A 15,871-nucleotide genomic window follows, 5' to 3' on the forward strand; every position below is an offset into this window, starting at 1 on the left:
CCTTATCTTTTGTGAGCGGCTTCTGTGAAGGTATCCTAACTATAGGAAGCACCTGGCAAACATATATGATATCTATGCTGTGATAAGCGGTTGTGAACAAGAAAGTAGATCTGTCAGTTCTGAACTGTTCATTGTTAAAAATACTTTGTTGATTTAGCTGATTGCAAAATACATTATAGAGTGACTAACAGCTGCTGTAACATTCCTAGTCAGGAAAGTTCAATAGTTACATTGTACGAGACTTTCTGTAAGAGCCTAATATTGATAGGAACAACATGGATTAAAACAGCAGGGTTGAGAAGAACTGCCAACCCATGTGCTTCTTTAAAGTATCGCAACTACTTGTGGTACAAGCTGATTAAGTACAAATTGGGAAGTCTTTTAATTTGTTGAAAAGATTAAAGTGAAATTACTTGTTAATATTCAAGTCTCTCTTTTCCTACTTGTCAGTGTTGTCAGAGATGTTAGAGTCCTTCCTCTCATGTTTCTGGTAATATATCTCTTTTACCGTCCTCAGATTCCCTGACCGGCTGTACCACCTTGAATTACAGTGGTTTAGCGTGTTCCCTTGTACCTACTAGGAAAAAAAATACTAAGATATTAAAAACCACATTAAAAAACTTGGAACTGTTTTTGAAGAGCAACAGAAACAGTTAATGCTGGTAAAAAATAGTAAGGTCAAGATGAAAATTCTATTCATATTACAGTATTGAAGTTTGAATTAGAGGTTTTTTTTTTTTCCTCTTACTTAAGCAGTATTTTGTGTATTCAGTACTTCAACATAAGGCAGAGATTTGTTTCACCTAACTCTAGCTGGCTAAAGATAGGCTCCTAGTCTAAGCTGTGTGTTTCAGAGGATGATTCATTTCAATTATCTCAGACACCAAGATAGGTCTTGTATCTCAGGCATCCTCGAATAGGATGAGTCAGTGTGGAGGTTTCTCTCTTCCCTGTCTGTAGGAGCATCTATTTAAGTAGGCTGGACTAGCTTAATTTTTAGACATCTGAAGTTAGAGGAGATGAATTCTGCCCAAAGTATAGCTTTAATGCAAAGTATAGAGAAATAACAGAAAGTCCAGCAGGCTTAATTGACTCATGACTCAACATACTAGATGATACTACAGATTCTTGCTCCTATGAGTCTTTTTTTCATGCAATAATGTTCTTTTAAAGGACAGAATTCACTTACTGATCTTAGTTGCCAGAAGTAAAAACTTAAACAGAAGCAGGTTTTGCTTCATTTTAGAGCATTTCTCATTGCCGGTACTGCTATACCACTCTTTGGTGTTGATGGTAAAAAGTTATTTCTCCTTTAACTTAAATACAAAATCTGGTTGAGCAGCAAAGTAAAGAAACATGCATGAGAAAAAAACAAAACAATGGGATTAGAAAGGAATCAGCAGGTTAGTAGCAAAGTGAGTGGTATATATAAGGCAACAAGCACTTGATTTGACTTGGAAGAAAGAAAAAAATAATGTCCTGGATCCAATTAAATGTCTACACCTGTAAATTGAAAAAAAAAAATGTAATCAGTTTTAAAATAAATATAAAAAAATGGTGTTATTGAGACTGGAAAATAGTCAGTGAATGAACAAAAAGAGTAAACAATGGAAAGAAAATAAATTCTGTAAGGAAAGAAACTCCTTTGTACTAAACAAATGTTAGCTGCTAAAGTAGCATTAAGTAAGGGGAAAGAAAAGAAAAAAGCTTGAGAGATGTGTTTTGTTATCAGCTCTTGTGCTAAGCCTCATTTTGGCTTCTTAAAGCTGCAGTGTCTCCAGCACCAAATGGATTGACGTGGTTGTCCATTTTCATCTGATCTTGGTGCTTAGCTGAGCCTGGGATAGACTTGCTTCACTGATGGATTCTGAAGCCCACAGTAATGCACTGTTTGTTGGTTTCAGAAACAGATTGCTTCAGTATAGAGGGAGAGTAGTATAGGGGAGCAGGAGAAATCAGTGTTGTGATATTTCAGGTCTGTAATGCATGGACTTGGTAGTTGGTGGATAATAGAAAATATCAACACAAATAATTAGAAATACTTATAGATGCAAACCAAAATTTTCCTTAATGTAAATTCTACACATTTTGTTGTACTCTATTTGCACAGGACATGCATTAATTCCTGAAAACTTGATTATGAAAAACAAATAACAACATACTTCATGAAACACTGAAAAAACAAGTTAATGAAAAATTAAGCCGTCTGTTAACATACGTTTTCAGATCTTTCCTCATCTCCCCAGTACTTAATTAGTGTGCTGTAGGTTGTATACCTTAGCTGTAATTTTGTCCTTCTTTTGCCCTTCAGCCCAATCTTTTCACATAAGTTTCTCCTCCTCTTTCAAGTCTAATACTTTTGTTTGTTTGATATTCTGGTTGGTTGCACTGATTGAAAGAATGCTTAAATTTGCATGCTAACACCAGGTTTGCGTGTATTATAACCAGGAAAAACTTTTATATTTTGGAGCTAAAATTTTCCATGCTCGGGCTCGCTCTAAAAGAATTCTTATTATTTCTAAATTTTGTTGTCCTGATTTAGTCCATAGAGATCTATTGTTTACAGTGGAAGAAGAACATTTTCTTTAGTATAAAAATTCCATGCTAAAACGTGTTAAGAGCTTTCTATGGTGATTATACAGCTTGAGTCAGAAACTCATGATCAGAATTGCCCTTGTTGTGAAGTGCTTTCCAACATTTTGGAGAGCATTGGAGTTGGTCTTGCCAGGTTTGAACCTTGGAAAATTGTCCTTTGTGTCTCTCCAATAAAGAGCAAATTTGTTGCAGCTGTTAAGTAGCTATGAAGATAGAAATATGAAGGTAAAAATATCTGATAGGTTCTTCATTCCACCCAAAAAAAGCAGAGGTCTCTTTGATTATTACAAAGTAACTCTACAAATGCTAATTCAAAGTTGGGTAGTTGGTTAAAAACAAATGCTGAAACTACTTCTAAGAAACTTGGTAGCTTTTTCAGCATGTGAGTATTTCGGACTGTATTCTGAAAGGTAACTTCAGATTGAACTGAAGCATGTGAACTTCAAATGCCTGGGTAAAATTATACAGTGCGTTTAACAGGAAAACTATACTAGATAGTTGTGTTGTCTTTTTGCTTTACATGCCTATGAATACACTGGACTATATTTTTAGTACTACGAATACACCGAGCTATATTTTTGTTATCGAAGTCTGGAGTGAATATAGTATTGTGTTTGTGTGAGAAGTAATTTACCAGGCTTTTATACTTAGGATTTGAAAAACTGTTTGCTTTATGAATGCAAGGAAGAATGTGTTATTACAAGACGTTACATGTGCACATGAAGTTAATACTTTATAGTGTTTGTATATAGTCATGTACTTGAAAACTCTGGGTCGCAATCTTATCTGGTATAAATATAGCTCCAGTGATAACGTATGGGGATCTGGTACAGTTTGTTGTAATCACATTTCTTTACCTATGTTGCTAATAAAAGCTTTTGTTATCATCAGTGGGGAAAAAAATTACAATTTACTGCTTAATTGCTGTGCTTTTTGCTCCTTCTTGCTCTCCTATTGTCAAATCAACGGTCTGATTTGCAGATTCTAAAATACACAGCATTTGTTTTTAGTGCTGCCACTTTTCTGTGGGACACAGTTTTTCAAAAAGTTTGTTTCAAGATTGCTAAAAAAATTTAAGCTATGATTCAGTCCTATTTGACTTATGTAGGGGTTTTTTTGTTTCCATTCCTCAAAGTGTCTTCCTATGCAAGAGTTTCTTGGATTGATTAGTAGTAAAAAAAAAAAAAAAATCTACAAACGCAATAAAGTGCTGGCGTGGATAAGCCCTCAGAGATGTCATTTAACACATTACTGTGGCCAGACTATTTTGTGTTACTACCTGAACCCCTCACCTTCAATGTAATTTTCATAGTGGTTATTTCAAAGTATTTTTGCATGGAGCTTGCTTAGAATCTTTGTTTAACTGAAATAACTGCACTTGCAACAGGAAATTCTTCAAATAAAAGTTAAATGGTCATCTCTAAAAATTTAACCTCATCATAGTTTTCCATGTGTCCTATATACAGCCTTGTAATGGATAGTTACTGAAGGCAGAGAGATGTTCTCAGGTACTTCCGGATGGTGAAAATTCTAAAAATAATCAGAGATGTTGTATTTCTTTAGATAAAGCTTGATAGGGAGAAAATTATCATAGGGACTTGCTTGTGGATTATGACCTTTAAGGGCAAATTCCTTAAATGCTGAAGTACCACAGAGTAGCTCTCCACTAGTTGCCTGAAAAGCCAGAACATTTAGTGGACCATATTTTTGTACTCAGTGTCATTAATCTGCAATGCATAAGAAACAGTTAGGTGTCAATTCAAGAAAACACATAACTGAAAGCATGTGTTCCTGGGGATTAACAAGCTGATGTCTTTCTCTCTTTTATACATACAAACTTAATGACTTTTTGTGCATTGGTTTACAGAATTAGGTGCAAGTTGTGATTCTGTTTTTTAAGCATATGGAGTAAACACTAATTTCCAAGATTTGTATCTCCACGGAACTGGAAGGATTGGATACTCAGAGCTTGTTTGAATCACTGGGAACTCATAGATGTTTATGTGTCTAATAATATTTTTTTTCATTTTCTCTCTGTTTATAGACATGCATATGTTTTCACTTAATGCATGTAAGCAGTTGTTTGGATAGTGTAGGAGCTCTGCCTAAAAGTCACTGTTGAAATACGTCAATACTGTATTTCTTTGATTGTTTTTCAGGCAATGAAGAAGGCATCCAGGAGGCAGCAGAATCTGATGGCGATGCAAGGTCAGAGAAACCAGGGCAGCTTGCTGTGGAGACTGAAGATTGGGATGGGCCAGGTAGGAAGAAACAACTGGAGGCCAAGAGAAATTTCTTAAACCAGATTCCAGTATTTTTTAATATTATTATTTTAGTAGATGTGTTGTGCTTTGCATTGATTTTTAATGGACTGTTTCTTTTATGATCCTTTGGAGTCCAGGATACTGATGGATTAGTACTAAGATAAAGTTCTTGAGTAGAAAACAGTTTTGGCTATACCATTTTGTAGATTGTTCAATATAAAATGCCTTACATACCTGCTTGATGTAAAGGAAAATGTTGCTGCTTAGAATTTTAGCATTAAAATTTATCAGTAAGTTCTCAGTTCCATGGTTGTATTAAGGTAGAAGCTTTTCTGCTGTTTTCTGAGGCCAGAAGACCGACCAAATGCCTGTGTCTCTTCTCAAGCTTTGTGCCTACATTTAGCAACATGTTGAGCTTAACAAATAGATATGGTATCTACTGACATTTTCAAGGGCTTTCTTCACCTGTGTTAACCTGATAGAAATCATTTAGCACACCTGGTCATTGATTTCAGTTGAAAGAGAAACTCTTAGATTGCAGTCAATGAAGTGTTAGAACTTCACATTAAAAGAGTAGTTCACGGTAACGTTTTCTGTTATGCACAGTGAAGATGGTGCCAGCGTAACATTGCTAAGATATAAGATGTGATGGTAACATGGGAATACTTTCCAAGTATCTGTTCAATATAAATACATAAAACCTCTGTTGTACCATAAAAGTACCTAAGATAAAGGGGTAAATTTTATTTCTCACTTAGGCAATTCTGCGGTTGAATTCAATGCGATGTTTTCATGGGTATGGACTCTGGAATGGGCCCTAAAAATCCATTATATTGACTATGTTTTAATAGTGCTGTTGGAAAACGTGCATCTGAAGCCAAACATACTCTCAGAATAGCTGTATCTCTTACAGAAATTTTCCCTAAAAAGGATGAGCACATCAGAAAAGAGTTCCAGAGTGTTCTATCAATAATTTATAATGCAATAATAATATTTCATTAGAAAAATTCCTACATTTCACTCACATTTTCATCCTTGCTTGATTTTGCAAATTACTGTATGCTCTTCATGAAGAGAAGAACAAAACTAATGGTAATTTTCTGAAACCAGTAGCTGGAAAATATAATGCAAACAAAAATGAAGACATAGTATATCTAATTATTATTATGTCATTTAAACTGTTTTTAATGATAATACACAAATAAGTTGATATTCTACATAAAGCACTATGGTCTTACATGAAAACAAGATTTAGTATTATAATACACTACAGTACATTTGAAATAATACAGAAGACATCTCTGGATGTAGCAAAATGGCCTTTTCCAGCTTCATAATAGACTTCAAGGCTGTCAGTGATTAGCATAGGACTTGTTTTTAATTTCATTATAAATAAACTCTATCTGAAATTGGTAATTTTTTTGTTGCTTTTTCGTTTTAGTGTATTTCAACATAGTTGAATATGCATTTTGGGGGCTGTTACTGCTTTTAATATGAGCTATCTTATACAAAAGTTTCAGAGGTATCTTTTCTGACAGTATGGAGTAAAAGGAGTATTTTTTAATTTGTTGGGAAAAAATTTCAGTTAAACAGTAAGATGTGTGTATTTCTTGTTATATCCATTGGTAGCTTCGACATGGGATAAGATGGAAATCAAAGCTGAATGTGGGAAAATTCCCTTTGACTTCAGAAAACTGATGACCACCAACATGAAATAAGGAGCTTTATTTTATTTAGATACTGGTTCTTTACAAGGGTATAATATGTATGAAGAAAGGAATGGATAGATACCACATGCGATACTCTCCATCACGCATACTTTCTGAAATGAATTTGATTATTTATTGATGTGGAAAAAGAAACAGTCAACAGAAGATCATTTTCGACCATGCAGCAGAAAGATAACTTCTTTCAGATCTTTGAAAAAAATGAAAGCATGAAATATTTTGCTTATTTAGGAATATATTTTAGCACAGCACAAACAGAACCATTAAAAACTTTTCTCGAACAACTTCAACAACTCATAGTAGAGGCGTGACCTTAAAGGGCAGATGACCATACATTCTTCATTATCTGATCTGTCTCTGGTCTCCTTACTGAGATGGAGCACTCTCAGAATCCAACAATGACTCTGTTCTGCATGGTACAAGTTGCTGTCAACTGATAATGTGAACTGTGACAACTCAAGGATTCATATAAATAGTAGAGCTGTTTTGTTATTTTAATATTTTTTTTCTTTTTTTAGCACTAAGGGAACATATTGTTATTTTCAGAGCCAGTACTTGTCAGGGACTGAAGTTCTGCGAGTCATTCATTAGCAACAACTTACTTATGGATGAGTCAAAATTAAGCTTCTGGCGTTCACTAGAGTTTTATTTTGTTTGAAAATTTGCATTGTTAAATGGTTTGCATGCATTCCCAAACCTTTGTAATTAGGGTAATATTATGAAGAAAAATCTAAAGTTAAATGTGCTGTAGCTTCAAGGAGTTTCTGCTGAAGCAATCTTTCAGGTCACATAGTCTTGTGACCTTCACTGACCATCAAGGAATTGCAGAGATAATGCTTACTCTGTGTACTCACTTTGAGAGTTACCCGAATGTTTTTTAAACTATTTTCAGTTTTCATTGGTTTTGTCCTCATGTTTTAAAAATTCTTTTTAATGAGAAGACTACTCTGAAATAATGGAAACTGAGGTCAATAGACTGTATATGGACACACAGTAAAGGACCTGATCCTTATTCCATTATAGCCAACAGCAGAAGTCCAAGGAATAGAAAAGTCTGCAAAGCAAGACTGGGCTTAAACAAATCTTATATGAAAAGACTTATTATTTAAATGTGGAAGCACAGGTCATTTTACAGCCTTAAATATACTGTCTGCTATCAGATGGATGCCTTGATACATGTAGATGTATATAGTTCTATAGGTTTGTGTTATTCCTAGGACATCAGTGCAAGTGAGGCCAGTGATCAGTGTTTTAACACGTAATGAACAAAAGGTGGATCTCCTGCTTGTCTTCTACAGACCATCCATCACATGAGAGAATAAGATCATTCAGTTTTTTACTGGATATCTGTTCTGTGTAAGAACAAAAACCTCCTAAACTTGGGGAACTGTGAATGAAATATCCTAGAGGTTCCATGCTTCCATACCAGAACTTTCTTAAAATCTCTGAAATTTTAGATACCAGGCCTCTCAACTAAAATAGTGTTGAACCCAATATAAGGAAATCACATATTATATGCCATCTTGAGAGGTAAAGAAAAATTGTTTACAGAATTAGAAATTAGTGCCTGTTTATCATCCAGTGGTCATGGCTGTATTGGTGAATATAAGTTCAGTCCCCTGTAGTTGTCATTTTAAGAAACAGCAAAAATGATCTGTATCAAAACGGAGAAAAGATTTGAATGAAAAAGTATGGATCATAACTTGGAAGTGTTTGAGAAGAATTTTTTAGATTTTCCAAAAGGTATCATAAAAGTAAAGGCAATGTTGACTTTACCTAGAACAGAATTTAAAAAACCAGAACAGTCCAAGTTCAAAATTAATGGGAAAACAGTGGATGTAACTAGATGCTAGGAACTGTCATACCTGGCTAAAAGAAAAAAACTAAAAATCTATCAGTAGCTTCATTAATAACAGTAAGATGACATTTTAAAATGTGGTAAGGTAAAAATCGTTAGAAGATTGGTATTGATCTATTACAAGTCAGGACTCTTAATAGCTACAGGGGACAGGGAAAAGGGTAGAGTAATTTAAATATTTCTAGTCTGCTTAAAACTTATTTGTGCTAGAAAACCTATTTGTCTGTAAGTGATGACTGTACTGTTCCATCAGCAACTGATCAGTGTGTTAAACTTTTTAATTTAATTTAAGCAGCCTGATAGTTTGAATTTAACTTTTTTAGGAGCTAGGTGACCCACTGTCCTAATCATCAGTCTTCAGTTTCCAAAAAGTTTTGAGATGATTTGGAAATTCTAGAATAGTAGAGGAACCAAATGTGTTCAAAAACAGTAAATCAAGGTTGATCTGGATAATGACAGACTTGTCCACATGACAGTGGTCCCACTGGAAATAATGGGATAAGTAAGTGATGTAAGACCCTTTTATTAAAGGGGGATTAGTAAGAATGCCAATCCATATAGGTTTATGGAAAAAATATATCTTTTAAAACCAACTTAATATGTAATAGTGAGCTAAAGTATATTAGTTCTTTGAAATATGTTCACAATCCAAAGAAAATACTGAATAATGGATAGGTATTGCTATTGCCAGATCTGAATAGCTTGACATGTTAGCTACAGCAAAATTTTAGTTTCAGTATAATTAAATATGAAGTCATGTGCTTATGAGAAGGTAATAGAAGTTTTACTACAGAAAGCAGTGTGTCTGAAAAAGTCTTGGGATCTAGTGAGCTAAGGTTGAGCCCAAAATATAGAGTTATGGCTAAAGGGTATGTTTGGGTTCTCAAATTATCTTGCTTGTCTGGTTAGCAGTCTTGTTTGATGCTGAAACAGGGTTCTGTCTCCTGCATTCACACTTCAAGAATGATGTTAAAATTTGAAACGGGTTTAGAGAAGAGCCACTAGAATGTTGAAAGGACTGGTATTATGAAAAAGTCTAGGTCCTTTTCCTATTTATTTTATCAAAAAAAATATTAAAAGACAACCTGATTACAAACTACTTTAAATTCAGAGTGAAAATCTGATAACAATGGGCACCTCTTTCTAGCAAAAGTATCAGAAGATTAAATGGACGTTGAAGCTCCACAATTTCAGACACAAAGAACAGATTTTAGTGCTTAAAAAGTTAATTATTGGAACATTTAATGAAAAGTCATTTATCTGTCATGAGAAATATTTACGTTCAGGATGAGATACTTTCCTAGAGAACAAGATCCAGTTCTGTGGCAAACACTGGACTTTTTAAATGAGGTAGACGATACCACTGGGGCAGAAGTTAAGACTGGCTGACCATGATAATTCCTTGTAACTAAAATGGAATGAATAAATGCATATACTATATATTGCTTTTATAAACATTGTACCGTTTGGATGCATTTATAGTGAATAAGTACTAGCAGTCCTCCACATAAGCAACTCCCACTTTTTATTTCTCCAGTAATTGTGTATTCAAGCTATGTTAAGAATGATAACTTTCCTGTGCTCTTCTAAATTCTGTGCTATTATTCTGTAGTGATGGAATAAAACAACACAGTAGAAGACATCCCATAGCTATTCTGTGAGTAATATGCAAGGGAAAGTTCTTTCACTGTAGACAGATGGGACACAATTTTGTAGTTCTGACTAAGCCAAAAAGATTTTCAAAACCCACTCCACCGCAGTTCTTTTGACTTTCTTCCCACAGACGTCTAAGAACCAGTGAGTGTTTCAGCCATCGGTGAAGTTGTATCTGCCTTTCGAGACAGAGAAATATTCTCTGTGTTAGCAGTTGAGGAACCGAGTATAGGGCATTTACAAAGGTGAAATTAATGCCATGCAGAAGATCTTGGTCCTAAGGAGGAACTGGATCTCTCTCTTCTTAATTCACATGCAGTATGCTGTCATGTCACTTGTTCCCTATGTGAGCTCTTACTTTCAGAGCCATAAAGGAGCACAGCTTTCTTGCAGAACGTGCTGATTTTGTGAGTTGGATAGTCTTGAAAGTCAGTCTCAGAAGTTCTTTTGAAATGTATCTGAATTTTTTTTAGAAAGCAAGAAAATATGATTTGTCCACATATCCAAAATGAAAAAAAAAAAAAGCAGTGAAAAATAAGACCTAAAACTCTCATTGTCATTTTGTCGTAATTTTTAATGTATTGTTTACATTCCTCTCTACATAAAGTGAAGGTTTCCCATGTGTAAAATTCTGCCTCCAGTAAATAAACGGGACTTCTGCTATTGATAATAGTAAAGCAGGATGAAGTCACGACTCATGTTACATCTCAGAAGATTCATCATAACTCATATACATATATCAGAACTGTTGAATGAAGTATGAAGGATAGTTAAATATAGCACAGTATAGTTTCTTTTAATTGCTATTACAGGTTGGTGGGTTTTTTAAAATGTATGGGAACATTTAAGAAAAATAGTAAACAGAAAATTAAATAATGCTTTAAAATAAAGATATCTTGAGCTATGCTGCTATTAATGTTTAATAAAAGATAGAGAAAAACAGGCTTTCATGTGAATTCTAGTGTATTGCTTTAGTGAGATGTGAATCAGAAAGGTTCTAGTGAACATCTGACATGCCAGGTTCACATTTTTACCTTGTATAAAAGGTAGTTTGAAAAGCTTTTCTGAATAGATTTCCTGTAACCATTCATAAGAATCACTGTAAATATGTATTGATCGTTTGGTTTACTCTGCATTATTTACAAATACCATAAACAGTTTGGGTTACAAAGTAAAACTGTGTAATATAGATTGGAATGGTTGGTAGACCACTGCAAGATGGAAACAGACATTAATGATGGTCTTTTTTTTTTCCCTTTTTATTTCTTTTTTTTTTTTTTTTTCTTTCTTTCTTTTTAAACCAGTCCTAAGAAGGACTTGGAGATTACTGTCCTGATTTTGTTTCTTTTTTGATTGGGGAAATGTGGTAGATAGAAGATCTTGGAAATGCTATTTGATGTAAATTAACAAAAATCCATGAAACATAGTTAACCATAGATATAGTCTGACAGTAAGAAGAATATTGTGAAGAAGCAGAGGAAATCATAGAACGACTGTGTGTTACTCTGACAGTGAATCGGTATTATCTCTGCTATCAGATAATGCAGTTATCATTAATTTTCACATTTGCATTTCAATCTTTGGAAGGAAATGACTCTTGCCGGATGAAGATAAGAGCTCTGTACCACTATAATGAACCATCATTTTATCCCGATGCTTTGTATCCATATGAAAATGAGGCTGGGTGGTGGTGTGGTATGTGAGGAGGGGGTGGGGGGGTCATAGAAACATTATAACAAAGTGTCAAAAATCACTACAGACTTTTGGAGCCCTTTATGAAACAAGAGGCAGTCTAAATAAATCTTCTGTAGTGAAGTGGATATTGGATTAAAAGCAGAGAGCTGGGCTCCCATACCGGGCTTTGGGAGGGGGTCTTGGAGGAGCAGGGGAGGATTTCTGTGGGTCTTGATCTGGTTTTCATCACTAGTTTCGATCTAGGTGGAGGCCATGCAGACACAGAATGGCAAAAGTAAGGGTGTAATAGTCATCAAGTTAACCCTTGCACTGCAGGTCTTGTTTTGACACTTGAATACTATTGAGGTAGGTGAAGTAAATGCTAGTGGACCGCTGCCTTCGTGATTCGGATTCTGACACTGGACGTGTTTTAAGAGGTTACCACACCTGCGTATTAAATGCAGGATTTCAAATAATTTTCAGTCTTGTATATAGAACTGATCCAAGTCTTTAAGAACTGTAGTGTTCAGGTCCTTTTCCATGCGTAGCCCAGATTTGTGTTGATTTCCTGAAACTTGATCTGCAGAACTCCACAAGGCATCATTCCATTTTAGGTCTGATTGATTAAAACCATTGTTCCCCAAGTACTCTTGCACTATATTCAACTTGTTTGTCCTTTATGGTGTAGTTAGTGCCTATAAGTTGCAGACTTCATCCATACATCGTTGGTACTCACTGCCAAATGTCTGCTAAAAGCATGAACTCTTGAGGTTTGCCCCCCATCCCATTTTTTTGTAAGAAAAGCTGAGATTCTTACATCTTCAAATGATGGTAAGAACTGATACTTAAATGTATGACATTTTAAAGTCATTCTTACTGTATAACCTGGGACCATTTATAGGAGCACCAGGATATCCATCTTGCCATGACCAGCTGGAATTGATTAATTATTCTGCTGGCCATAGCAGCTGCTTCCTCCTGCAGACCTTTCTTGGGGCCTCGCCTCTCTGCTCTTTTGTGATGAGCCCATTTCTGTCTCGTCCTGAGAAGATGCAGGGCTAAGAACTGTAAGGAAAAATAGGCTACACCTTTGTTAGCACATTCAGTAGTGACAGAAGCTGAATGGTATATATACTTGTGAAGTGTTAAAACGGTCACTGGCATGATTTTGGCTGAGGCCAGCTGACACTCTTCCCAAGTAGATCTCAAGATGCAGGAGTTAAAGTGTTGCAGAGAGCATTCTCCAGAGGTAGTTTGTGGGCAATCACCTCTTTATAGGCTAAGGAATTCTCCCAGCACATAAATAGGGCCGTATTTGGCCTCAGTGCCCAGAACTGTTCTTTGGCACACGTAATTAACCTTCCTTTACCTTTAACAGACATGCTTGGTACAGAAATTGGCTGTTCTTCAAGGCAATTGATCTTGGCAGATTGCTCCCTGTACAGGCCTGAAAGATGAGAAAGTGAAAGTGGCCGTGTGAACTCACATGGAAGTAGCAACCAAACCTTTGCTGTTGTCTTTCCCCTGTACAAATTTGACTTTATGGGAAACAGGCTGTTGCGTGACCTACTGAGCATGTGTAATAGATAAAATCGACTCATGGGGAGAATCTTCATTTTATGGTCACACCTGGCAAATGAAAATGTCCACACCTGGACAAAATGAAATGATGCCCGCTAGCCAGAAATGGTGGTCACAAAGGCTTTAAGAGAAAATTGAGGTGTAATACAATTCGCCTAAAATCATGTGAATAGGCAGTACTAAATTTTGAAAATGAAAAGATATTTCCTGTCTTGATGTCACTTGTTGCAGTGACTTCTGTAGCACCCCTTTCATGATTCAAGGTGCAAATATAGTAGGATTCTGTAAACTTGGAGATAAACATTACCTCATTTGACTTTCAACTTTAAATATCAAAAAGCAGCGAGTTCATCACTGAATACTGGAGCCCTTGTCAAGCATTCCAACTGTTTTGTCAGTTGGGATGCCATTTCCTTATCATTGTTTCACAGTTAACTTATATATGTGAATTTAAATTTAATTTCAAATTTAGTTGCTATAGAAATGAACCTAGTTTAGAAGTAACATTTTCTGGTATGTACATTTAACATTTGGAGAACTTTAATTTTATTTAAACAGCCTTTTAGAATGTTTTCAAATGCAAAACTTAATTTTTTATCCTAGTCAAAATGCTTCAGAAAAGTGGAACTATTTAAAACCTTCAAGTCTATTAGTTTTTAGTTTGATGGTATTCATTTACTATTCCTGGTCCTTTATTTATCCACTTCTGAAATATTTACTTGACATAGCAAGGCTTTTCATTTTCAGTGTGCTGAGTGTAAATTGTTCCTTGGCAACCATATTAATCTGCAAGTGGGCAAGTTTCTAGACTAGGTAGATTTGAAATTGATCCAGTATCTTCCTAAATTCTTTTGTACTTGTTTATGTCCAGCATGAGGCAAGAACATTGGCCTGACTTGTAAAAGGCATTGAACTCTGAATGAAAGGTGATACACATTATAAATGTACTCTATTTTGATTGGCATTTACGTTTCAAGCACAAAAGACTTCGTGTTCTCTGAAAAAAAGTTGATAGCTGGGAAAGGCGTGTGCAAGGGACGAATGATCAGATTCACTAGGTACTTCGCTTTGGACATGATACGCTATATAGTGGATATTATGTAAAGTACAAATCCCTGTAGGTCACACAGTGAAGGACTCCTAGTCTGTGAAATTCTGCAGGGAATCAATGAACATCTGCATTACAATACATTGTTTCTTGTAGTTTCATGTACCAAGGGACCTGCAGAGGCTGGCAGAAAGCTTTGCACTTTTCAGCTGTCTCCACTGTAGTTTGGTCATAAAGGCAATATAACACCCTGGTAATTGCAAAGGACTAGGAAACAATGTCTGGTTTGGGAAACAGATGGGGTGAGAATCAAAAGGGACATGTAATCGGTCCACAACTATTTTGTTCTTTGTTGTGTGTTTCTCATTAATTCAGCTAAGATTATTGCATGCAGAATACTGCATAGCAACACTGGCTTGAACAATTGAAGGATGGATGTGTTAATATATTGAACTATATACACAACATAGTGTTATTTAACACACAAAGCTGCAGTCCAGCAGCTGGATGCAAACACCTAGTGAGAGATGCTAGTGACTTTATTTCTTAAATTGGCAGGTTTCAGTTGGTTTCAGTGATGTATCCTGTGTTAGGCATATCATTAAAGAAAATATTTTGATTTTCAAAATGCATTTTCCTCCTACCCCTTTGTAAACTGCTTATTTAGTCTCTCATAAGACAGCATAACATAAAAGTTGGAAAAATATAACTAAAACAACAAAAATGTTATCACCAGGAAACATTATACCTCCATTCGAAAGAACTAGCTTTTGCTAAGAGTAAAAAATTTAATTTGACATGTGAGTGACAAACTGGATACTAGTATTTACCCACAAAATTACACAGTTCAGAATGGTTCAGAGTCAGAAAAGGAAACTGGACATTGTGGTCATGGGACTGCGAGAGAGTCCTAAGGGCAAAATTCCTCTTTCAGTTCTGACCTTGACTTTCTCAGTATCTGTGTTTAGCTCAGTGAGACCAGCTTAGCACAGTTTTGGGTTTAGGTTTTTAATTACCACTTTTCATGTTTTAGGGTGCTTTACCATCGCATGCTCAAAAGAAGGATATGGATTGAACAGTAGATGTTATTTTCTCTCCTTGATGTAGGCTTCAGACAAGGGTATGTGTAAACGATCTTTGTAGAGTGCAATAATGGTCATCATACAGAAATGCTACAATAATCTCTTTTATGCAATCACTCAGCACTTATTCACCAACATGGCAAAAGTAAGCATGGTTGTCTTAATAGCATCAGACCTCATTTTTGTTTAGTTACAAAATTTTTAGTTATTTAAACGTGTTCTGATGGAATCAGTGGGAAACCCCAGAACCAAATATTCAGAAGTATGGCCCAGAGTTAAAACTAGTAATATACCTATGCTGATATTTGGGTAGGCAGAATTAATGAGGAATAAAGCCTATGTTTGGAAAGCTGTAACTGCACAATGGCCACTGTTCCTACTTTTTCCTG

The 15,871-nt window shown here is 35.4% G+C and overlaps 1 protein-coding gene across 2 annotated transcripts in view; it reads left to right on the top strand.

Annotated features, from left to right (window-relative positions):
- Nucleotides 1–15,871, top strand: part of ZFPM2 (zinc finger protein, FOG family member 2) — a 323,709-nt gene that overhangs the window by 77,826 nt on the left and 230,012 nt on the right. For both annotated transcript variants that reach the window (XM_052788292.1, XM_052788290.1), the window contains one exon: nt 4,755–4,856. In XM_052788292.1, the coding sequence (XP_052644252.1) occupies nt 4,755–4,856 (102 nt within the window). The remainder of the gene's footprint in view (nt 1–4,754; nt 4,857–15,871) is intronic.

This window comes from Harpia harpyja, chromosome 5, assembly GCF_026419915.1.
Source record: "Harpia harpyja isolate bHarHar1 chromosome 5, bHarHar1 primary haplotype, whole genome shotgun sequence".
NCBI lineage: Eukaryota > Metazoa > Chordata > Aves > Accipitriformes > Accipitridae > Harpia > Harpia harpyja.